Here is a 26,488-nt window from a genome sequence, read left to right on the forward strand (position 1 = left end):
CGAAAAAAAGATAAACACGATCATGAGTTTGGAACTTCTTTCCACCACATTGTTTACGATATTTTCGCATCGTCGACCAGTTAATTTGCGTAGGAATCTGTTTGTGGTGACAAATTTTCTAATTTAAATGAACATATATGTTTACAGTCCTATATGAAAGAAATTGTGCTTATAACACTTTGAATAATTGAATATTGTTCGATTGTAATTATATCCGAGCGTTCGTAAAGATAAATGATTGTTAAATTTAAGCAATCATTCATAATGGAGGAGCATGAAGTCAATGGGCGCCAATCTTCAAACCGGCACGTAGCCAATAACATTGACGGAATTTGTTAATCAACCGGACGAGTAACACTATTGCTTAACGAGTAACTTAACAGCTTGGGAGTTGACAATCGTAAGTAATTCTTGTATGAATAACACATCAGAACCTATCTGCTTCAAATTCAATTAACCGGAACACCACACGTGAAAATGATAATTAAGACATGAACATTTTTTGGGGGGAAATTTCAATATTAACAGATGACGGGATTCTGTAGCTTTTATTTTTCAAATCTGTCCTAGACAGACTGAGTAAATGTTGGTTCCCATGTTTATAACAAAGAGAATGTAGTATGGAATAGTACTCACGTTTAGAACAATCTTTGCCCGTGTACCCCTTCCGACATTTACACGTGTTGTGACGTACACAACGGCCGCCGTTGTGACACACTTTGGTACAAAATGCTAAAAGGAAATATAAAGCTCTTCAACATTGTTGTTATAGAGATAATTATCAAAGATTTCATGTGCAGTATTCTATTACAGAATCAAAAATGCACACGGACCATACAGGAATAAAATTCCCACAGATCAAGAGACATCTTATAAGTATATGTGTGTACAATGGCTCTTTGTAAAACGAGTTCCTGTATCTACATATAAAATCAAATCTATATTGGAGTAAATAAAGGGACACTCACGTTTACATACAGGTTGGACGTAGCCGAATGGACACGAGCACACGCCTGGTGAAACACAGCTTCCACCATTCCTACACTTCGGAGAACACACGGCTGGATATGACAAGAAAAGTTGTCTTAGCATATTTTAGCTCGATATTCTAGACAATCCATTAATACCACAGCCTATATGTAGTCTAACGCATGGATGAAGAGCGGGTTATGTCAAGGGGAAACGTTAGAGATGGATGAAGAATGGGTTGTGACAACGGGAACACCGGTATTGGAAGTAAAATTCCCCGCTTCTTATGTTTAACTGGTGAAACAGCCCTATTTTTTGTCTGTTAATCATTTATATCTTAAAAGCTTGCAAGCCTTATAAAATAAAACCAGGTTGCTTTGTTTTAACAGTATTCAACAAACGGTTCAGAGAATCGTAGTTCAAAAGTAAGCATGAAACACTTGGTGTAACAAACATCTATATGTAAAACTGTTTTTCAAGTTAAACTCCAACATGAAATTGTATACAAGGTTAAGTTATAGTCCCAACAATCTATCATCAATATATGTAACGAAGAATTCTAGTTCGTTTGTTATCTTTAAGGACTTGGATTCGTTTGCCCATATGATGTACGAAGGAGTTATATACGAAAGAAAAATATTTTCATAATTTCCTTTCTCCACTTTCGGGATTCGAGCACCAGACCTTTTGATAATAACAACCTATCTTTTTATACCAATAATAAAGATTTTATAATTGAAAAGTGACTGAAAAGTGACTCTCCGAGTTAATTTTACTATGGAAAAACGGTGGGGACCTCGAAGTATTTCACTTATTAAAGAGATTCTTTGCAATTATCATAACATATACACTTTGTGATATTTTCTTCTTAATACGAATGGTTTTCACAAAATCTGCCAAAAATGCTACTGAATATTTACCTTTTTCACACGTCCTACCAAAATACCCCTGTGGACATGAACACCGACCGGAAGTAGAACAGTTACCTCCATTTTGACAGGGACGTGGACACCGAGCTAGCAAAGCAAAACAAAAACAAAATATCAATACTTTTAAGCTGTCAATCAAAACCAATTTATCTTTAAGAATAGCTACTGTTTCTCTGATTATAAGTACAGAATAAGTATCTTATGCCATTAAGTTCATATATTAAATGTAATTAAATTCCGAACTTATTCGACTGACACCGAACTTATGCGGCTGACACCGAGATTGTCCGAATGACATTGAACGTACCCGATTGACACCGGTGCCCGTAGTAGCCTGATGGACAATGACATTGGCGGTCCTGACCACAGCTGCCACCATTCAGACACGACTCTTGGCAAAGTTCTGAAATAATGTTTACATGTTTGAAATTATTATTATAATGTGATATACATAAATTTGCAGCCATATGTATATATTATCATTATTGTTTTAATGGAGATGAGGAATTTTAAGTTTGATAACTTGTGTCTAATCACTTTTGTATCAATAAATTCATTAATTTGTTTTTGTAAACGTGATATAATGTGGACCTCTCTCTATACATACATGATATATTTATGGGGCAAAGAAGTAATTCCAACAGTGTGGACAAGTTTAGGTTGTCAAAAAGCCGTTGTCAGATTAATTTTGCAGATTTATACAGTATCTTAGCCATTTCATTTACTTATTCCTCCTGCACTCACTTATTTGATAATTACTTGCATAATTCCTGCAAACCAAAAGAGGCACATGCATTATTCCTGAAAACCAAAAGAGGCGACTAAGTGTGGACCCCCTGCTGTGACTGTTAGATCCATCGCAGTATTGAGAGACGACTAATGATACATTCCGTAGCATATTGGAGATTTTTCACATTTACCGGGCCAGATTTCCACATGCACATGTTCCACGTTTTTGATATCTCTCGTTGACTCACTTTATATGATAGTGCATCTTGCGCAAGAATAGGTCCTCTACATCAGCGTTCCTTGTCCGCGATGCTCTCAGCTTAATTGCTGCCTTCGGCTGTCTTTAGCCGAGGGGACTATTGGTTTTATATAATAGCTACATTTTCAATTATAGTATATCAATTCTATCTTCTTGTAATATGATGTATATGTAAATAAAAACTGTTCTGTTTCACTGTGTTTTGAAAAAGGAGCGGATCGCTCCGAAAATCTGACAACCTAAACTTTTCCACACTGTTGGAATTACTTCTTTGCCCCATATAATATTTTAAGTAATTCGTATCCTACGGACATACCTCCATTAGGATCCAGTGTTATATGGGATTTTACCGTCTATATTACTTCTTTGACCCATACATGATATATATATACATATATATACATAAAGCAGCATAATTATAGAAATATCTAGCTTTATAAATACAATTTTATAATAATATCTATTGCAATGAAAAACCTTCTGTTCATTTTTCATGTTCCATGCAGATATTTAGTTTTCTTCTTTATGGCGTAATGTTTCTGACATGCGAATGAGGAGAGTTGATGTAGAGGCTGTAGTCTACGTTTCCGTACCTTGACACTCCCTGATATAGCAGACACGTGACTGTGATGTCTCGGGCTGTCCACTCACACATTCCACCACGCTGATCTCGTTATTGAGGCAGTACAGTGACCGCGTCTGCATCCCAGAACCACATGTGGTGCTGCAAGACGACCAAGATGACCACTCCGTCGGCATGGCTGTGCAATAAAAACGAAATGAACGAACATGTTCAATGAGAACGAATATGTTCAATGTGAACGAACATGTTCAATGTGAACGAACATGTTCAATGTGAACGAATATGTTCAATGTGAACGAACATGTTCAATGTGAACGAATATGTTCAATGTGAACGAACATGTTCAATGAGAGCACACGAAATGGCTGAAATTAAATCGGTACACGATTCTGCTCATAGCATACTATATGTGTAAATTTCTTGACATTCAGTTGACGTGTTTTAAAGGAACCGAACACATTTGATAGCCTGGTGAATACAAATGTGTATTAACAGTCTATGGTAAAATAAAACAAATAAATCTCGAAGTTTGTTTGTACATTAGTAAACATAAAACTGTAGTTCAATATCCAGATTCTTCTGAGATGGTATCGCTTTAAAAATACAAGTTAAGTAGGCTTATTTGACAGACTTGCGAATTTCTATATTTTGAGCACACTTGTGGCTCCTAGTTCCAGGTAGCGATTATCTTACTCACTTTGTGCCGTGGCGAGTTCTTTAAGCTCGTCCTTGTCCGTGGTGGTAGTCTTCAGTACTGAAGGAGGTGTGGGTTTGGGTCTCACATCACCGTCATCTTTACTGGCCGGTTCCTGTATCTATAGAACGACAAAGTACAATTGCAGTTGACAGAACAGAACAAAAGTAATCAAATACACGATGCATTTTGTTTTATTCCGGTTCTATTTTAACACATTGAAGCGAATCTAGATATTGTTACCCAATAATCATTTGTATATTTAAGTCCCTTTGGAATCATTAGCGTAACAATTAAAGGAAAGTCAAATGAGCCATTTAAATTGATTTTAAATTATATAGTCAATTTAATTTGAATGAAGATTTCAGTTCCCCTCCTGATTGGAGTCATTGCTATATGTTCTGGAATGCTTCGTTCTGTTAACGAATGCAACGTTTACCTCCTTGCTTGCAGTAAGTTATCATCGTGGTAAATGAAGAGGTTAATAGTCTGAATAGAATTTTTGTCAAAACTATTTATTAAGTTATCTTTTTGGGTTAAAACACATACATTAACGATAGGAAGGTTTCGTAGATCTTCGATAGATAGTAAATGTTTTAGTCTAGTGTAGCTTTTACACGTCAGTAAGAAATGCCCCAGAATGATGAGAAGATTAATGATGGGATCATGGTGGCCTTGTTATTGTATACAAATATTATACTCTTTATTAATATCTAAATCATGTGTCACTTAGACTTATTTTATTTGACGGACCCTTTTTGTGTCCTGAAGTTTCATTCAAAAGTCATCATTTAAGATGTATTTTGAAAAATTTTGATAAAGAAACTACAAAAGCGATGATTTATAGAATTAATGCTTTAAGGTGCTTAAAAGTACATTAAATTCAGAATGGTTTGGACCCTATGGTGTAGGGTTAGTTAAAACTCAATTAGATCAGCTTACATTATCATACCTTTATACATCATTAAGGCCGTTGCTTGATTGATAAATGATCTAGAAATGGCCGTAAAATAATTATGCGAGGAAAGTTCAAGCTATTTATCGCCTATCTGAGTAGTTTAAGAAACCGTTTATTGAATCATAAACGACGCTAAGACATATTAAACATATGTACAGTTACTCTATTAGATCTGACCCCTTAATGTGTTTTAAATAGAAAGGCACTATTGAACTGTACTATACAAAAATACGAACTATCAGAAATAAAACGAAACGTTTCTTCCACTTGATATCCCAGCAATTTGTAAGATTGTCATTTAAATATATTAAGATGAAGCTATAAAGTACATTTTACCCCAATACAAGGGTCTGTAAGATATGCAGGAGTTCAAGGTTTCGACATGAATGACGTCAAAATTCTGTAGACTCAAATAATTCAGATCAATATCAGCATGTTATGTGACTTCTCACCATTCAATGACTAATTCTCTCAATACTGATTGTATGTTGATTTGTCACATTCCAAAAATTGACAATTAACGTTTAACTACGGCATTTATATATACTTAAACAACTAAATATGATATATTAATTCAAGTCTTGACTTACCACTTCCCCCGTTTGCAGGAAGCATTGGTGAGCGGCGGCGGTCGGGTCTGAGGATATTGTTAGCTGCTCCAGTTGACCCTGTGATCACATTACATAATTATTTTTTGCATATATGTCTAAAATAGTATCACATAATGATAATTATTTTTTTGTTTATAATCCATTTATCTTAATTTTTTGTTATTCTTTAGTAAGTATATATCTATTTTATATATGTCTTTTAATGATTAAAAATCATTGTTTTACTCACCTCAAATGGTCGTCCATATCTGGCAAAGTACGGACCTATGGAAGCCATAAGATTAACGCCAACGGAAGGGTGTTCCGAACGGCTCAAGGTTTTACTGAGGACATGGATGCAATCGATGTACATTTTGATGGAATGACCTTTGACACTAAATGCGAACTGATGCCACTCACCATTCGTTAGACTTACATCGAACGAAGGTGATTTAAATCCTGGTAAGTCATTTTGATCATAGTATTCAAGTTTCGTAACGTCTCCATATTTAATTGATAGTCTTTGTTTTCCCATTATATCACTAAGTGTGAATAAATATCCTTCACTATCTACAGGAAGTCTAGCAGTGACTATAATAGAAAAATCGATAGGAAATCCTGTTCGGAATAACGATGATAAAGGTGAGTATAAGTTGGCTCTTTGTGTGATGTTAAATGATGAAGGTCGAATGACGTCACGAGTTATGCCAACCGGAAGTGACTGAATGTTGAATATTTCCATGACGTTTCTTGTACCTGTTAACAGATAAAAAGATTACATTAAATCAAATTTTTGATTAACATATCGATTATTGAGCACAATTAAAATTGTGCACTTTTTTCATAATCCCGATGTTAAATTGTTTGATAAAGAACACAATTTTCACCTATTCCATATTCAAAAGAAATTTGCTCATATATATTTTGTTCACAAACAGAAACCAATGAGTTATTTTAATAGATTATTTTCGATAGTTGAGCAAAGTGAACATGAAATAGGAAATCAATGATTACATATATATTTTAATGCTTTCCTCCAGTGATCACACTCCTAAAATTCCTGATTTTGCAAGAACAATAGTCAATTTAAAACTTTTGTTAATATTTAATTAACCTTTTGCGATACATTTGAGCAGGAAGGGAATGTTGATATACCTTTACATGAGAATGTATTGCACTGTCGCTGATCAACCTCGTTCCCATCACACGTTCCCTCCTTTTTCTGGCACGCGCGGCGTCGCACCTGCACACCTACGTCACAGGAAGCAGTGCACGAGCTCCAGGATGACCAAAAGTCCCAACCTGCAATGCACAAACCAATTGTAGGTTTATTTTTAAAGTATCGATGAAAACTGTACGAAATAATCAGATGAATATGAAATTATGACAAGAACTGCTTTCTTTGTCAAAGGTACAAACAATCTTGTGAGAAATGCATACAAAAAATATAATTAGTAAAATAAGCTGTCTGTGATGTGTGAGTGTGCATGGTTCACAGGACCTAACAATAAACGACGGTTGCAAAATCCACCAAGTTCAATGAGTTAAAATATAGTTGAATGAGTACAGCGAAAGACTATATATTAACAACGTAGTCATACTGCTCTGTTCAGAGGTATCATTTTCACAGCCTTCACAATAGAAGCAAGATAAAATTGTGTAAAACTGAGTGGGTGAGTATGTAAGTTACCTGGATATTATATAGCTTAAGTGTTGTGTTTTTTCACCATTATCATTTTTTTCTGTTACTATTTAAGGATAAAAGTGCAATTGAAAGTTTTTAAACTCTAATACATCAGTCACAAGAACATTTACTTTCTTCAAAAATCGCCTGAGTAGCCGACATAAATACGAAACAAAAAACGAAATCGGATAAAAGTGAAACACATTAGGGCATAACAATCTACTCCAATGATAACCTTATATGGGAGAATGGTGTGCTTCTGTCTACATCAGGAGCGTTATTGAGGAAGTCAGATCTGAATCACAAAAACACTACTTCTCGATATCACAAAGGGCGTAATACTACCGAATGAAATGTGCCACCATTTACAAGTGATCTGTAAACACCCCAGTTCTAAACATCATTGTTGACGAGTGCTGTTTTGTTTCACTGCCTGTGTATCTCATTGTGCGTCAGGAGACCCTTTACATACGTTTGCAATTTAGGTTGAATGAATCGTATATGTCATGAAGTATGTAATAGAATATATCGACTATATCATCTGCCGTATCTGTAGACGGAGATATCTCAACTCCAGGGTGAGATTATGAGGTTCAGCACGACGCTTAGCTCACTGCTGAACCTACAATTAGTATACAGGGTGTTACGATTACTCTTTCTACATCACAGGGGGTGTTGATTATTTTTTCTACAGCCATTTCCAACCGTCAAAACTACATCAATTTGTACTGGTGAACCGAATGCAATACGCCATCATTAGACTGGCCACCAACCCCTAAGTTTTTATGAAGAATTTCTCGACTGCATTTTACTACTAGCTTTTCTCCCCCTAGTTGTTTAGAACTTAAGAATCAGACATCCAGGTGATCAAAATTATTAGAGTTATTTTTTTCTTAATTATTTAATATTCTAGAGACGGTGGCCAGTCTACGCCATCATCTATGTGTACCGAAATTGGTGACACGATTATATTGTACACAGAGTGATGACGTTTAATGACGCGATCCTTTTGTGATATAATTATGCTGCATAAAGTGCAAGACGTTTTAGAGTAAAAGCGAGTTTGTGAGCTGTCTTCCTCTAGGTAGATTATTACAAGCGAGTTTGTGAGCTGTCTTCCTCTAGGGAGATAATTACAAGCGAGTTTGTGAGCTGTCTTCCTCTAGGTAGATTATAACAAGCGAGTTTGTGAGCTGTCTTCCACTAGGTAGATAATTACAAGCGAGTTTGTGAGCTGTCTTCCTCTAGGTAGATAACTACAAGCGAGTTTGTGAGCTGTCTTCCTCTAGGTAGATAATTACAAACTATCTCTTCCCTAGTAAGTAGGGATTGCACGTGTAAAGTGTAGGAGATAATGTTATCGTGATCACTTATTCATCACTCTGACTTTCTGATAAATAAAGCAGTATTCCGGCGGTACATTTTGTCTACTTTACTGAACGGTTAACTTCTCCGTCTGTTTGTTCGTAAGGTATATCACTAAGACAAATTCATTTAATTTTTTTGATGTTTTTGCCAAAATTCAAAACTTCATATTTCAAAGAGCTTCATTTTAGTTTATGTGCCAAACAGCATATCACTTTTGGTTAGATAGTGGAATCAACTGATAACACCTTAAGGACGATTTATTTCTTCGGCATTAAAAAGATTTTTTTTCTGTCTGCTATCTTTATCCTTCACTTTTAGAAATGACTTTTTTATCAATTTTTCAAAACAAAAATAATCTCATACTCTCTAAGACGTATATATTTTGATATTTCTAAAATGTTGAAGATACTAAATCGCTTTACAAATACACTTAATTTATGTAATTAAGATATATACATAACTTTCCGTTCTTTTTTTCCTTCCTTAAATTAAAGAACATCTAAATTTACCTTAAATATATAACTAGTCTTGTTATCTTTGGAAATATTTTGATTTAAATGGTTTCCTAACTTGTAAAAAAGTGACATCTTCTTCATCAATTTGATATATTTTTCTAAATCATGTCATCGCCTTAATGTGTTATCTCATATCTACGATAAGGTATGTGTATCTCCCAGTAAGAAACATAGCGGTGGGTTTGATATGGATACTTCTGTCTTACTCAGCTTTACCCTAGACACATAGGAGCCAAATCCTACTACCTACCAAGATCCTTTACCCTGTCATAATTACTAAGAATGATTCACTCTGATATTAATTACAATATGTTGAGATGTTCTAAGCGGCAGTGCCTTCCGAAATTATGTTTGATATGTTGTAAGCGGTGGAACACGTGTCCGGCTCAAGACCTGTCATAGTTTTATGTGTAGTATTATGGCTATCATATGGAGTATCTACTTTATCAGATAGCAGTGTCAATGCTTATTATAGAGTATGTCATTTGTGTGTATCGTTTAAATATGAACCATGTGGCCGCTTGGTGCATACTGTGTTTGCAAACAAGACAAGTACGGAAAGAAAACAACTCAACTGAGGTCAACAACGTGTGAACTGCATGACAAACACGGATTCACACTTCTATCACGCATATATATTTATATAATGTATACATAACATTGGTATAGAGCCCTAACTAATTCTAAGGAAAATACTTTAGGCGGCGCTTAATATTCAGGGGATGACAGACATTTATTTATCAATATTTAGAGAGTCTAGGAGCAACCTTACTCAAGCAAATCATACGACGTGATACCCTGTCGTTTCGTGTCTCCATATGTGTGAGTTTGTGTGCATTTTGGAGATTGTACACGTTTCTTCTCGTTATTAGTCTTTATTTTTAACGGTTCATTTATCTAACTGTACATATTAAAACCGAAATTCCGAAACAGACTATTTCGTAATCTTTCTAAGCCGGGGGTGTTTCGCAATACGATTGAATTGTCTAGCTCATGGCCACAACCACATCCCGATGTTTGCTGGATCAGGAATTAGCATTGTGGTCAACAGATTTTCGCAAAACAAATTGTGCAATGCGACCTCCATAAAACAATGCCCTTTCATTAGATAAGATTAAAGATTTTCCGGTGAGAAATCATTTAACGTTTCCAGATATCAAAATACTGTTATCTTAAATATAAAATGTTACATTTTTGCCGCACTTCATTTGGTAAATATGTAGTTTAATAATTCCATCAGAAAACGAAATAATGCAGTTAAATAGTCATTGCCTTGACTGTATAAACATATCAATAACCAATAGCAATATGATATAAGCCTACATATTTAAGATACGTATGAAAAATATGAATATTAGAAAAGGTACAAATGTAATTTGTATATTACAAGGCCGGATACACACTGTATGATCATATCTAATATGATCAGTATGTGTGCCTGCAGAGCGATTGATTGTTACACTGACCACCATATCTGATGTGACGTACACCACAGCTATTTAAAGATTCCGACCATGTAGATAAATTAGTATGTCTATTAAATGCAACGTAATGTTATTGTAAATATAGTTTGAAAGATAAATGTTTAATTAAAGTTGAAGATCAGAAATATTAATAGTTTTGTCTCATACTGTACTATATAAATTTTGATTTATTCTCTCAATTTTTTTCTGTGAAATAGAATACTTGACAGGTGTTTGCTCGACACTATTATATCATCGATACGGTTGTTTTTTGTCTTGAACAAATCATGGCATTTTAGTGATTGGATAATGAAAATGTTGCCACTGATTTAATAAAATAAATACATAGCATGCAATCATAAACTGCAACGTTGATCGTAGCAGGTGCTGGATTGTGTAAAAAGGTATTAAAAAATGTTCTGCATATCTCGGCTATAATCGAACCTGTCCATGTCCACAATTAACATTTCGTGATGAAATCGGTCTACAGCTGGTCCACAATTGTTAAAACTGTCCGCAGATTATATAGGAAAAAAAATGCCCAAACTATAAACTGATATTTGACATGGTGCATTGTAATTGTTTTGGGGACCATTGCATTGACAGCCGACAGGAACACAATGGGATGAGCCGAAAACTAACACCGACAAAATGCATGCTAGAATTGATATTCATTATGGATTAATCTACCCAATTAATTTCCAATTCACAAGCAATGAACATCACATCGTCGGGTAAATCAGTACATAATCGCTGTGAGACTTTTAAAAGTGTGCATTTCATCACTCGGGTTAATAAGTACTACTTATGTACCGTCTGACCTCTGTTTTACGTAGATCAGACAAAGGTTAAACGAGATCAACTTTTTGCAATTTTTCGCTCTCTGGCTAAGACAAGAGAGTACCGAAATATAAATAAAGCCGTTATTTAATTTCAGGTCAGAATATGAACTAAAGAGAGACTTACAGAGTGACGCGTGAAAAAATAGGGAGATAATTAAGGGAGGAAACACAAGGAGAATATGACAAGTTATAGATGTGTCACGATGACGGCGATTATCAATACACATCTAACTGTGATAATAGGAAAAGGAGGACATGAACAATGAATATATAACAATGTTCCTTTGAAAGGAGGATACATTCAAGGGCAAAAAAACGCTGGTGACTTACTTCTATGTTCAAAAATGATTCTCTTCACTTATTTGTGAGTACACTTATTGTTGCAAACTAGTTAAAACAATATTGTGTGTGTTGGGTGCGTATCGCCATGCTACCTTACACCAACAGCAACAACGTGTCGATAAGTACCTATGGTGGTCAGCGCTAATTACAGCCAATACATTATTCGCTTACATGATTTTTGAGTTCATTTATGGTCACATTGCACATACGTTTTTTCATTTTATCCATTTATATCTAGGTGGTCCTAGAGCAGCAATAGCCATTGTCCACTTTATGCTTAATTGATGGCCGTGTAAACGAGTTTTGCTAATGTAGAACAAGTTTAGTAGTGGACCTAACACATCGTTCAAACAGAATGTATTATACGATGTAGGTGATGTGGAAACACATATTAAAAGGGTTATATTTTATAGATTAATAATCTGACCAATACCATTTATTCTATATCCAAACACATCTCCAAACGTATTAAATGTGTTTATAGTTTTACCTACATCGACGAGTATAGCGCTATACGAATAACTACAATTGTATATAAATCTGAGAGAAAATAACTTTGGGGGAAAAATAAATCTGAAATTTCATCAGGAGATAAAATGTCGTACATCAGAAAACTTTAAAGAGAAAATAGGATCCCCAAGTATTCTGAGGCCATTTAAAGGGTGAAGTATTGAAAATAATACCATAGAATAGTTTTTTACAGATTTTATTTTTATTTATTTATTTTCAAATTCTTAGCACAACAACTGTAATGTACATATTAAAAATAACGTAATCTTCAATTTGTATGCACAATACAATTTCGAAAGCGTCACGAATATCCTAACCATGTAACAGACGGTTGACTTGCATCTGACAGAAAGTGACTTAGTATCTGGTGTATGGTTTGTCTCCTATCTGGGGCGGCGTCCTCATATCAATACTGTGTTAGGTGAGTTGTTTATGTCACACCGACACTCATCACCGACTAACAAGGACTACTATTATAGCATCAGTATTTTGTTAGTTGTAAGGCCACAGTAGAGTAAAATTTGTGTTTCAACGATGGTTTCAGTGAGTGCCATTACTTTATTTACTTTACAGGCTAATAACTACCATTACTTTATTTACTTTACAGGCTAATAACAATTTAATATTCATTACATGCAAATAACTATCTACTATGATTTACATACTAATATCTGTTTAATATGAAAAATGCTTTATTTATTTTACAGGCTAATAACAATTTAATATTCATTACATGCAAATAACTATCTACTATGATTTACATCCTAATATCTATTTAATATGCTTTACATCCTAATATCTATTTAATATGCTTTACATCCTAATATCAATTTAATATACTTTACAGGCTGATAACTATTATTTTTTGCTTTACAATTTCAAATATTCTGTGTTCTGTAACACACGGTGCTTCCAATCCGAACGTCGTCAACTTATTGAGTTGTATAAACTTTAATGATGTTATTTCTGGCCAATCAAGGTAAATATCACCTATGGATCAGATGTAATTGAGTACATACCAAGATTATTTACAAAATAACTTGTAATCACATTCGTATCAAAATATTAACACGTGACTGCCAAGATTGAACTGATTGACGGCAACTTTCCCATAAGAATTCGGCAGAACTCTTCAGAGTGCAATACTCGTTGGTGATGGAAAGACAAAAGTGGTATTATTGTGGCTAATGTACATGGGTGGAGTTTTGGGAACCGCTAGAGCTATCGGATACGTAATCAAAAGAATCGTAACTTTTTGCATTGTAATATCTGTGGGAAATCTAAAAGTTACGAGTTAAAACCTACCAGCGCCTGCTTTCTGTAAAACTAACGAGACAAATACACTCGAATGATTTTGTCCTACCTTTAGACTAACCGCTGGTTTTAAATACATTATTTCTGGTATATCAAAATACTCATACTTATCAAGAGTCAGTGACAACATGAACGTAATACACATACATGTAATTTCACCTATAAAATTGATACAGCATGCCAAAGATGAATAACACTGCGTCATACATCTAGGACTTATCAGTTATGCTAAGGGCCAAAACGACGGAAATCTAATTTGCTCTAAACTACTTTAGAAACAGAAAGGGAAGGTGCGTAAAACCCCTATATTATATGAATTTCACAAACATTAGAGCAGAACTGATGGATTCAAATTAATAACGAGTAAAATGTGTATATTGTGTACCATGCTACCACTCAAACAGGTAACTGTGGTTATCAAGATTACGGCAGATATTTGGGACTAAGAAATCCACCAGCAGAGTCAACCACCTTGTATCCTGAAAAAAACAACCGCAATACACACACTTCTGATTTCACCTATAAAATGTGGTAATAGATACAATTAAACACTAATAAAAAATACAAATGATTTGTTGAGACATTTAAGGTAACGCTAACAGTTATTTTCTTGGTATCATTGTAAATATCGTATCGTTTTATGATTAGTGGCAAAATCATCAAGGTCATCTCCCCTAATTGGACTGTGTTGATACTATTTTAATTAAAATATTCGAGATAGCTAAACGCTTATAAAATGAGGCTGGGATATATATGATGCATGTACAACTGTTATAAATTATAATTAGTAATAAGTTATTCACAGGAAACTATAAAATATGTTATCGGTGAATATCTCTTTAAACTATCGTCGAGGGAAGACAGCAGGCAATATCGATCAGTCGTATAAACTGTCGAAAATTCGTCACGAAAACACTTCAAAATTAGCAAGCTGCTCAGTTGCATGCTAAGAACTAGTAAATAAAACATAGAATATGTATGTATGTGTAATTATTTTGTTTATAATTTTATGTACTCGGCCTAGCTTAAATGAAATTTATCGAAGTTGATATACAAGTACAACACAGTATCACCAGCTACTATACTTGTTTATGTATGACTACCAATAAACTGCTAAGCCAGAGATGTCACAATCTCCGCTGCAGAAACTTTATCGCCATGATGACGCAATTTTCCCACAAATATGTTCTTTGTCTTAAATCGTTGATAGCCTATACCGGTATATTTATAATTGTGGTGCCGGAAGCGTTCTTTCTTTCTAACATTTTGTTTTTGTCTCTTGTAGTTAATAGGGCTTCGTGTTTATAAGGTCCTTTTATAAACCGGATGAGTTAGCATATAATATCTGATAATTTGATATGCCCTGACATGTCTCAGTTTCAGTTTCAGTGTGATGGATATCGATGGATATTTCAAAACTTATTAACAGATGAAGCAAGATATTCAGAATCTCGAAAACGATCGCTATTTTGCACGAAATACTACACAAAATAACATACAAAGTAACAATATGTTTATCTTTATGCAGATGGTAAGAATACACTGGGACGGTCCCTACCAGTGAAAGCCCTCCACCGTCACACGCCAACAGAAGGTGTGAAGGGCTACCTAGTACCGGCTGAGAAAATATCATCCAGCCAATTTAGATAACATTCATATCATACCCAAATAACATTTCTTTTATATCTTTTTAAAATGGTGATAAAATACAGTTCATGGCACACTTAAACTCCACAAAAAAGGGAATCTTCAGAGAATGCTGATGATATCTGAGCATATTTAAACCTTTATAAACCTGTAAATGGGAGGGAAATTGAATAAGGAACATTAAAAAGAAACTTGATAATTTATCAAAAGTATGTTCTGATATTCAATTTCATCGTAGGTGAGGCACATCTTTGACCATCCTTCACACTTGTTGACATCCATCAAATTACTGGAGTTTAGTTTGTCAGTCTTGATAGAAGCTACATTATTCTTGTAAAACGTCAAGTTTAAAACCAACATATATCAAATGTTCATTTAAACGTTTATTATGTTGCTGCTCTTCAACGTGTTTTTCTGTTCTTTTTGCATAATAAAATATCAAAATAAGTTAGGTTGACTAGTTATCAAATATTTAAAATTTGTTTTATATGGAAGGACGTTTTTGAAATCATGTATGACTGCATCTATTTTTTGAAGTATATGTATGCTTTAGAATTCTTTGATTGATTTATGATTATTCATTTTTTAGCAATTCCTTTCCTTTGCTAAAATTTATGTAATAATTTGGGTAAAAATATATTCAGGTGTATTATAATATATTATAAGGCATGGACTCCGATTTGTTGTTAGATGTTTCCAAAGTTATTAAGCAGGAATTCGCTTCTGATACTGACAAGGTTACTGAAAGTTGAGTGGAATACCTGTATAGATAATTAAAAAGTATTTATGAATGCACTAGATTGATGAAAGGCATGAAATTCAGAGGAATATTTAAAGAGTTAACCCTGTGTCGATTTTAAATGTCTTGGGAAGTAAAATATAGAAACAAAGCAAAATACCATGTCAAAAGCTTTGTTTCAACTACTCCTATATGAAATGTATCATAAAGTATGTTGATGGGGACTGCTATTTATTCATGTTATTCAGTTGTTGTTTTTTCTTTTTCTTTTTTTCTTTTTTGTTGTTGTTGTTGTTGTTGTTGTTGTTGTATTAATTAATAGGAAACATCAATATGTTTAAGGAATATTTCCAGTAATGATAGCGCTAGTACTCATATGTCATACCAATCCATTAGGTCGTAAATTAATAACGGTTAGATACATGACACGAGGAACATATGTAATAGAAGAATACCATGTTTTGCATTCTTTATTACATTAAAGCAAGTAATTCTATGCCTTAGAGTTGATATCATGAAACTTTCATTTCATTGAATACCGTGATAAAACAACTTACTGAAACGAAGAAAACAGCAAATAACGTGTACGCAAACTCTGTATCAATATTGTGAAACTGTTTTAGTGTAATGTTACGTCATAAACATTCACAAACCTGGTGAAGCGATGAAAACTCTAATAACCTGTTCGCACACGAGATCCCTGTGGACGACAGTGTGATTTACGATATCCTCACTTGATTTACGACCGTCCCGACTCCTATCGATTGTTTTAGTCCGAGGCTCCATATGGAAAACATGGCAACTCGGTGTCATCTTGTTGTCATGCTTTCACCCCGATAATTTTGTAATTTCATTAAACTCATATAAAATGTCATCAATTAGTTAAAATTTGTATACAAAATTAACGCAGAAAAGATTACGTCATAAGGCAGTGATGACGTCAGTATACATGATCATGGAAAGAAAATATGCATTTTCCTAAAATAAGAACCAATGAAAAGAGAGTATCTGGTAAAGAAACCAGACCTTTTTTTTTATGAAACTCAAAAACATGCAGAACTATATATTGGGGTTGATGAAACGGTTGTTAATGTGTCAAGCGCGACCCAAAAACTGAACTTGTTGCTTAAGATAAGTGTTCAGTTTTTAGCACGAGACACATATAATATATTAAGACATGCCATACGTGTTCGTGTGTGAAGACCAGATTCTTGCTGTATTTCGTGTAGTGACACCACCATCTTGTCATAAGACTGAACTAATAAACAGATTGTATCCAACACAAGATTGTGTCATACTTCACATACGTTCAAAAAGGAATGCATATTTGTCGGATATGTGTTTTCTTCCTCGAAAAGTCTTCAAACAATAAAGCTATAAAAAAACCTCTTCCTCCGCGTCTCTTCAGGAGCATCGCCAGTGGGACGCCATGTCGAGAGGGGGGATCACTCTATCTGTTAGATCACTACAGTTAACAAATTACGCTTTCATGTCAGTTATCTAAGTTTATGCTCTCTGTGCTACGTGTGGCGGTGTTATCTCTATGGAGTGTAAATTCACATGAAGGGCACCTGTCACTTTGCATGGTAATTGGTAATAATCGACTGGGAACTCATTGCTTTCAACTGGCACGGATTGTATTGGCTAGCTACTCAATACACTGATAAGTATTAGTCGAACTTTTAAAATATGTCCTTATAAAACACATTTGTATACATGACAAGATACTTCTTGTGATTCAACATTTATCCTGATCTTGCTCCCTTATTGTCATATTACGAAAGCAGTTTTTGTGATTATAATTTCTGTTTTTTATTCCTGCAACTGTGTTATAAAACACCATTGATAAAAATTGTCTGTGATATTAGTGTTTACTGTAACTTAAACAGGTGACATCGCCGGTCAGATTTACACAGGTACAATAACACGACACCTTACACTGTAGCGCCATTTATGTCCACAACAATTTGTCAAACAAAAAAGAGAATTAGCAGTGAAAGTTGTCTCCATTTCACAGTGAGTTTATTTCTCTGCCTTGTCGATAAAATTACATTTAAATGTGTTAAAGGCGGTATTAAATCAGGTATCACCAAGCACATAGCATTCATACGACTCAGCTGGACACTGTCATTTAAAGTCAGTTAATTATACCCCGACAACACCTCCAGTCTCCCTCGCTGAAGTCGTTGAGGAGGGCTGTTATACCAACTGACAGGTCAATGTATTTAGTGGCCATTACAATCGACCTCCTTCTAGAAAACCAGCGTGATATAACAGAATAAATTCCTACCAAATAACATCTAAATCATCCTGATTATTCCAAAATTCCATTCAAAGTGACATATTGAATGACAGACTGTCTTTATAGTTGGCCACCATTATGATCAGCCCTGCTGTGATATGTTTCGATCAGGTTTAGAAATAAGTGTTGATAAAAAAAAACTTTCACTTTCTGTCATTGGTTCTATAAAAAAAGAAGTGCAAAATACTCATTCATTATCTATATTCAACAAGTTTCTTTTAAATTATTTGTATTCTTTTCTTTATTGTTCAGACTCCATTTCAAGTCATACATCCAAGCAATACCTCTCTGACAGTGAATCCTTACACAGCTATTTACCACATTTTTAATAGGAAGAGTCAAACATGAACGTTTTCTTAAATATCAGCCACAATTTTTTTCACATTAGGATTTGAGTTGTACTGAAACTTTAAACCGCTTTTTTCACATTCGTTAAAGCAATTCTTCACTCAGAAAGGAAACTTAATATATTTATTTTTTTATAGAAATTACTATCTTTTGTGTTCTGTAAACCCAAACCCACGTGCCAGTGCGTAACTGCTAAATGAAGTAAAAAAAAATTACAGTATTAAATATCATTAACATTCTCAGACTGCAGTCTGTATTCCAATTCATGATTTTTGTCAGAGTGAGTTCGTTAAACAGACGTTAAATGACAAAGCTTCACATGTCCTGTATCCACTTGACGGGGTACCAAGCGGTCCTCTACCACTGCGAGTAGTCCCCGTGACCCTTTATTTATTGCCATTTATAAGGGATTTTTTTTATCAAAAGTATGGTCATCCTTCAAACGTGAGCTGCATGGTTAAATTTGACTCCAAATAAACCATCAAATCATATTTGAATCGAAGTTAATTTCAAATGACAGGATTCTTTTTCTATGTTTATATATTGTATGTATCAATATTGGGAGTAGGTATAGAAAAAATATACGAATTGTTTATAAAAAGAAATCTTGTGTAAAGCATACTGCTTGTGGTTAATCTATTTTTAAGAACTATAATAAGAAATACATCCTCATGAGAAATTGACGATAGTGGTCACTTACCGGAAACCGAGTAAACCAAATCAACGTATAATATGTAATTACGACCAGAAACCAAGACAGATTATATGTCGTATTATTAAACCGACATTAAATCTACGACAATGTCTTCTAACGCCTGTTACCTCCGCGCGTAATACGCCCAGAACGTGCGCCTCTATATGGGACGCCCAATCTCTCGTCAATGTTACACTGTGTCGAGGGGATACATTGTATAAACAAGGCGGGTATCAGACGAGCAACATTTGTCCCCCAACCACTTCAATATCAAATTGCGTCATATTGCTATGAAGACTTTTTGGACTTCCTTTGTATCGCCTTTTAAACTGTCAGTGTTTGATTGTGTTAGCCAGTTCTGGATTGTAAAGTAACGCTGTAGCGTTGATGTATTGCCCTCAGGATTTTTTTTATGTAAATGTTCAAACTGTTTTTGGTATTAATGACATCCGAACCCGCCTATGCTTAAAATGCCCCTTTTAAATGCTACATATCCAACAAACAAACAAAAATCCATGCAAAACTATAAGAAACTGAACGCTATCCAATCAGACCTAGCATTTCCATGATATACTATCATGAAAAAAACTCACGAAATGATACCTCATCATGTCATTTTTTGTATCTATCATTATTAATACAAATTCATGTAAATTTTTCATACTCAAACATAATCATACCATACTCTACCGATTTGTAATGTATATATATCATGTGTAACCAAACTTGTTTAGCTTTGGAAAATGTCTGTGATATCGTCTCGATGACTTTTTAACATTTTTATTTTCGTTGCGGTTACAATGTTTTTCCTTGTCCCAAATACCATCTTGTTAAGGTTTTTTTATATATATATTTTTTCGTCTGTCCAAAAAATCGTCATTTTGCTTGTGTGTGTCATTTATGTTCTAATATGCCCATAACATCGTCTTGTACCTTGTTTCATAGCATTGCATCTTTCTCTACTCACTATAATATCCGTATGAAATTAAGCAGATATCCACTCCTTTTGGATGACGTATACGTACTTAGAATCTATTTACTTCTATTCAGAGGATTAGAATACATTTTTTTCACCCGAACAGTAAACTCTAAAATGATTCAAGGAATACTTTTTGTGAGTATTTCATTTGAGAGAAATTCATTTAGGATCTGTATTGATATTTTCAACCGTTAACACATACACGAGAATGGGTATTATAAATCTATCGTCCTCCTATAACCGAGCAGTCGAGTGAAAGACATTATTGCAGTGAGGGGAAGGAATTACATAAAGGGCGGTCTGTCTTTACGATAGGTAAATACGAATTTGTCAGCGCCGACTTAATATGGAGAGTTGCTTGAGGTTCTTAAGAAAATATCGTTTGTAAAGAATTGCTTCTTTTATGGCTGTATGTAACGCCTAAAATGATTGGTGCACTTATGTGTGACTTCTTTTTACCTTCGATAAAGAAGAGTGCTTATGGATCCTGTCTGCTTCATTTAACCATCATTAAAATACAAACGGTGGGCGAAATAAATATGCACTGACAAAAATTTTGTACACAATAATGTAAGTTCATTAATGTTATTAGTTTCCACAAAGAAGAATATTATATAAAGCATAACTAAGTAATGACAAAATGCTTTTTTGTAAAAAAAATATAAATATAATTAATTCAGTTTTTCGCCGTTTGAAATTTCTCGATTATTTAAATTTGTAATTATTTCAAATCTGTTTATAATAACTTGATTACTATATTCAAATTAATCAGGATTATTCTTCCTTCGGAATAAGCTTTTTTATCGTATAGAGAAAATGTTCGGGAATTATTTTATTAATTCTATCATTTCACTATTCCTGAAAATATCTACTGCCTTAAAAACAGAACCACTGGACAAATGTTAGGTATGGTATTAAGTAATGCATCATGAAAAGCGACATAGAGCGAAAGATGACCTGTACTTTCCCACGACTTTAAAAGCATCAAAGAAACTATTTCACAACAATACCACATTCACTGAAGGAAGTGTGCGCACCTACGATCATGTTTCAGTTTTTTGTATTTCTACTTCGCCATAAACATTTTGCAATGCATATAGCTCTTATATTAAATTCAAATTTTATCATAACAATTATGATTTATAAAGAAATTATTAACATTATGGGATTGCATTCATCGTTCATGAATTCAATCAAGGAGTGTAATTTTTATGTTGCCCTGGCAGAGAGGTTATAAACACGAACCTATTAATCAACATTAAGCGTCTGATTCTCTGCCCAGTTCCATTCTTTTTTCATCAGGTAAGGGACCATAAATTTAAATTTCTATTCAAAGTATCTGATGCAGAAAGATATTAAGTATTTAGAAATCATTTCTGTTATAAGATAAAATGGAGTTTAGGATAAACATGATTGTTTGAATATGATTTTAAATTCCAAACACAGTTTGCATTTTTACCTGTTTAAATTCTTAAAGGGTCTATTTACTCATCCGTACATACGCGCAGTGGTTTCCTGTTGTCCAACTGTGAGTGTATGAATACATCAAAGCTTGGTTGAGTGATGAGTGCGTCGAGAGGTAATGTGATCCACCGCTACTGACGCATCTCAATGAATTAAACTAGTTAAAAAATACGAAGGATAATTAAATTTCTCTTATCATAAATTCATCGATAAAAGTACAAGTCCAGTTTGGTAATATTTTACCCAAATGCGTTAAGCCTCTGCCAAAGAACGTTATAGAGGGTCGAAGTATGTAAAAATGTGTGAACGCCTTTTCCGACTGAATATTCATTTATTGATACTGCATTCAGATTATTGGTTGACGTAAATTTTAGAAGGCGTGTATTCACAGAAATGATAATACCCATACTTGGATTATCAGTATATTCACATACGATGTGATTTTTTTGTTTAATATAGCGATAGTAAATGATTTAAGCATGATTGGTCGACATTGTATTCAAATATAATAATCTAGATAAAAAGCCCTATCATTGTTTCTGCTTTTTGTACCATTTAGAGAAAATTCAAAATAGCAAAAATTCATTAATAGATAGGTTTTCCAGTAGTGAATACTAAAAGAAGAAAAATTGCTTCGAAAATATGCAGAACTCAGAATCAAATTATTTATAATTCGATTGAAATTATATGCATGAGATAAAAAAAAAAAAATGAATTCATTTCAACCACATACAAATGTTTATTCGATGCCTACTAGTTTAAAGCAGATGGATTTAGGGACAACGAGAAAAGCAGAAGAGTAAACAAGGGAGACAATCTGAAATAGTCCCCCTTTTGACAAATGACCCGTTCTTATAATCAATCTCTCTGTAAGTAATCGTCGTGTCCGGTAGCAACAAGATATCTAGCATTTGGAATAATTCTGGATTTAAGAAATATGGGTTCACCAAAACAAGCTGTCATCGCCTCTTGGTGTTCGATTACCGGTCATATTTGAGAGAATGTTTGATGGCTTTTGACTTTTAAAAACATGACACCGATTACCACCAGTATACCACCCATCGTCTTATCTGATCCTCTCTAAACCAAACTCTACTTTGGTGATAGATAACAAGTTCTTGTTAAACTCTGATAGAAAGACAAATCTGTGGGACTTACTGGGCGATTTACCTCCCCTGATAAACGGAGCGAATGGAAGAAGTTTGATCAGCCCTGCATGGTAATATCTTTGCAATTATAATGTTATTTTTCGTTTGAAAACGTCTGTTTTGATATCAAACAAACACATAAATGTGTAGAGTGTTTGCCGCCCGATTAGCATTTATTCATCAACTATTAATAAATTGGGAATAGCATGCATATTTCCCAACAGCATGCTAACCTAGCCCTCGCCTAACCAGCCTAACTAGTGACGCGGACTTACGGGCAGATTTACCGCCATCGAAGTAATGTTATAATAATATCCTGTCCCTAACCGGAATCCGAGATATCCGAAAATAACTCTTATCTCAATAACTATATTAATTTCTTCAATATTTGTTGGATCTTGGTCTTATATTGTCTTTGTCAAAGTAAAGTGACAGATTCAATATGCGAATCGTGTTTGATATTTCTATAATCTTGTTAGCATTCTTGAAATGTCTGTCCATGGTATGATATCCAACAGATTTCCTCTTTAGCAAAGTGAATGATAAATTTGGCTTAAGAATGTCTTTATGAATTGTTTTGTGATTTTGATACCTGTTTTCGTTTCTGTTGCATAATGTAAAGCTTCGTTCGTCTTGAACTATCAGTATTTTATAAATATATCAAAATAATACTGTAAATAATACTTTACGAGTAAATGGTTAATGCATTTCATTCTTTTACAACCCAATCATCTGTTATCATAGTTCCTTAAAGTATATGTACTCGAAGGTAATAGAAATACATTTTTTTCAAGATTTACTTGATCCTTTGTTATATTTTATAATTGTCTGCACTGTAACTAAATTTAACGAAGCAATAACAAAGTATTAAATAAATATCATATCGTAAGACCAAGATAAAATATCGATATCCTTTTAATACATATATATATATATGATACGTTTATTATTAACTGACCGAATAAAGTTGAAGACATACATTCTTTATCAGACACCAATTTCCAAGGCCAATATGTTGAGGTGTGAAACTGATAAATATATGTCTGTCCAAATAACGAGATGTTGATATCTTTAAATATCTAAGCATAAAATTAGTTTCTCTTTTCTCGTACAGACGCCTCTTGTTCGGCTATACTTTTGAATAAATCTTTCTTGAAAATATAAAATCAGAGGAGGATACATAAACGACATGAAACATGATCCAGTAACAAAACTACGCTAGTGTATATTTAAATTGTCAAACTCGGCGAAGATTCTATTCATCTATCTGCGTTGAGAAACGTACTATAAACCTTCAGACGTCCCACACTGTAGATGTCTAAGACTCTGGTTGCATCACAACCGACTTTGTATATTTTTGCAATAGATCATTGTGGGCATTGTTGATAAAGACATCGCATTCTTGCACGATGGTATGATTAATTCTATTCGAGCCAAACGTCAGAGGACCATTGTGTAAGCCCAGTAGGGGATACCATCAGTGTATATTCAAGAGTAAAGAAAAAATGAAACCATACACGGGAAATTCTACAGTTATGTATTTTTCGTTTGTTAACCGTGATACATTAGTTCTGTGACTTAAACCTATATTATATTTCGTAAAATGACGATAACCTATAAAAATGCCTGTTTGTTCTTATCGTGTCTTGTCCTGACAGATTTAGAAATACTCTTATAAACATGATAAAAACAGGATTGACAGAGGTTGTATGAAACACACAGTAGTGATAGTATTTGTTATTTGTTAACGATATAAGAAATAACATAATAAAATAAATATCAAAAGAATGGTTATGACATTTAATTATTCTGATTTACACATGTACATAACCTGACCATGCAGATGTTTGTATAAAAGTGTTGTGAATTAAAATTTATCTTGTCAAGTGAAATATAAAAAGAACTTTCATAAACTTGAAGAAAGAGATTGACAATGACACACGATATTTGACAAAAGTGTACACATTGCTAGCAATCTCACGTCTGTATTTATTCTATGCTATAGGTTCCGTTTTCTATATAACAAAACAACTAGTGCTACACGATTACTTAGATTAAATAACACTTACTTGTACATAATTAAAAACTATCGTGTCTGTAGTTTTGTTAACATCAGGATATGTTTATTGAAAGTTTTGAAAATAATGTAGTTAGTATATGAAACACATTTATCTAAAATATCCATATACACTTTCAAAGATGTATGTCTGAAATATTTGTTGGAGAATAGTTTAGGATAAGAACTTGGAGTTATGATAAAGAAGTGTTTAAGCTGCTCTTCTATTCACCTAAATGAACATGAAGGCAGGCTATTAGTGGCACTCTAGGCGATAACCCCGTCAACTACTTAGCCTTTATTTATTAAAGAGGCTCCATAAAGACTAGTTTATATAAATACGTTCTTTCTAATACATTGACGAGCATGCTTCATACTTAATTCTTAATTTACTTGACTCATAATCGCCTGTCTGCATTGTATAAACGGAATCATGATCTGTTGGTTTTGTCAATATTGGGATAATTCTTCAAACGTGTGCGAACCCCCAGCCTTTCAGGTGCGAAGTGTCTTGTTGAAATAGGAAAACAAATATGTGCAAATATTTGATAATGGTTATTTGAATTTGTAATGAAAACACAGACAGGTTTAGTCCGTATATCTGAATCTCAGTCGGACTTTTCAGAATGCCATAAAAGGGATAAAACAACATGCTCTCGACCTATCCTTCTTTTGAAATACCCATTTAAATATAACAAAATGTTTATACTGCATTTCATTCTTATACCTTCAAAACTTGCACTGCAATTTTCTTACAAATGTTTCAATTGATCTTGAAGTTTTTGTTTTATTCAATCCTTTTATAAAAACATCGTTGTTGAAAATATATGGAAGTTTGATGTACGTTGCTTAATTCTTTACAGAATAACTTTGGTTGTGATTTCTACCTAAGGTATACTTTAAACCTTCGAATTTTCAATTATGAATCAAATTCGACTTTTGGACCATGAAAAACGGAGATATGAAATCTGATTGGTTCTTTTCTAAGCTAACATGGAGAAGCACAACAAGAGTTAAGGACCATGACACCTGACACAAGTTGGAATTCGTGCTTTCTAAACTTCTTCAAAAAACGAGACTTGACCCAGTTAGTGCTGAATATACTTTGGTGTCTATTTTATGTTTTCCTATTTACGTGGTTGGCCTTTTCAAATTCATATTTATTTTACAAGGTGTTTTTTGCAGGTAATTTAACGCTAGTGTTTGCTTTTATCTATTGTAGTCCTTGGAAAACTCCAATCCTTATAAATGAAAAGATTGTCTTGCAGAGAGAAAGGTCTTGTAAATACTCGTTATTCAAACCGAATTGGGTTGCTGTATATCTTTTGAAATATCGCACACCAAGTTTTGTTCATTTGCATT

General features: G+C 33.9%; 1 protein-coding gene across 1 annotated transcript in view; it reads right to left on the bottom strand.

The window, feature by feature from the left end:
* LOC110463587 (protein kinase C-binding protein NELL2-like) overlaps positions 1-26,488 on the bottom strand; it is a 50,308-nt gene that overhangs the window by 8,426 nt on the left and 15,394 nt on the right. Inside the window, exons 2-10 of the mRNA XM_021518311.1 lie at positions 6,867-7,013; positions 5,962-6,467; positions 5,712-5,789; positions 4,167-4,284; positions 3,480-3,647; positions 2,206-2,301; positions 1,890-1,985; positions 969-1,061; positions 637-732 (exon numbers count right to left, since the gene is read on the bottom strand). Coding sequence (XP_021373986.1) covers positions 637-732; positions 969-1,061; positions 1,890-1,985; positions 2,206-2,301; positions 3,480-3,647; positions 4,167-4,284; positions 5,712-5,789; positions 5,962-6,467; positions 6,867-7,013 — 1,398 coding nt within the window. The remainder of the gene's footprint in view (positions 1-636; positions 733-968; positions 1,062-1,889; positions 1,986-2,205; positions 2,302-3,479; positions 3,648-4,166; positions 4,285-5,711; positions 5,790-5,961; positions 6,468-6,866; positions 7,014-26,488) is intronic.

Source organism: Mizuhopecten yessoensis, unplaced genomic scaffold (assembly GCF_002113885.1).
Source record: "Mizuhopecten yessoensis strain PY_sf001 unplaced genomic scaffold, ASM211388v2 scaffold10917, whole genome shotgun sequence".
Taxonomy (NCBI): Eukaryota; Metazoa; Mollusca; class Bivalvia; order Pectinida; family Pectinidae; genus Mizuhopecten; species Mizuhopecten yessoensis.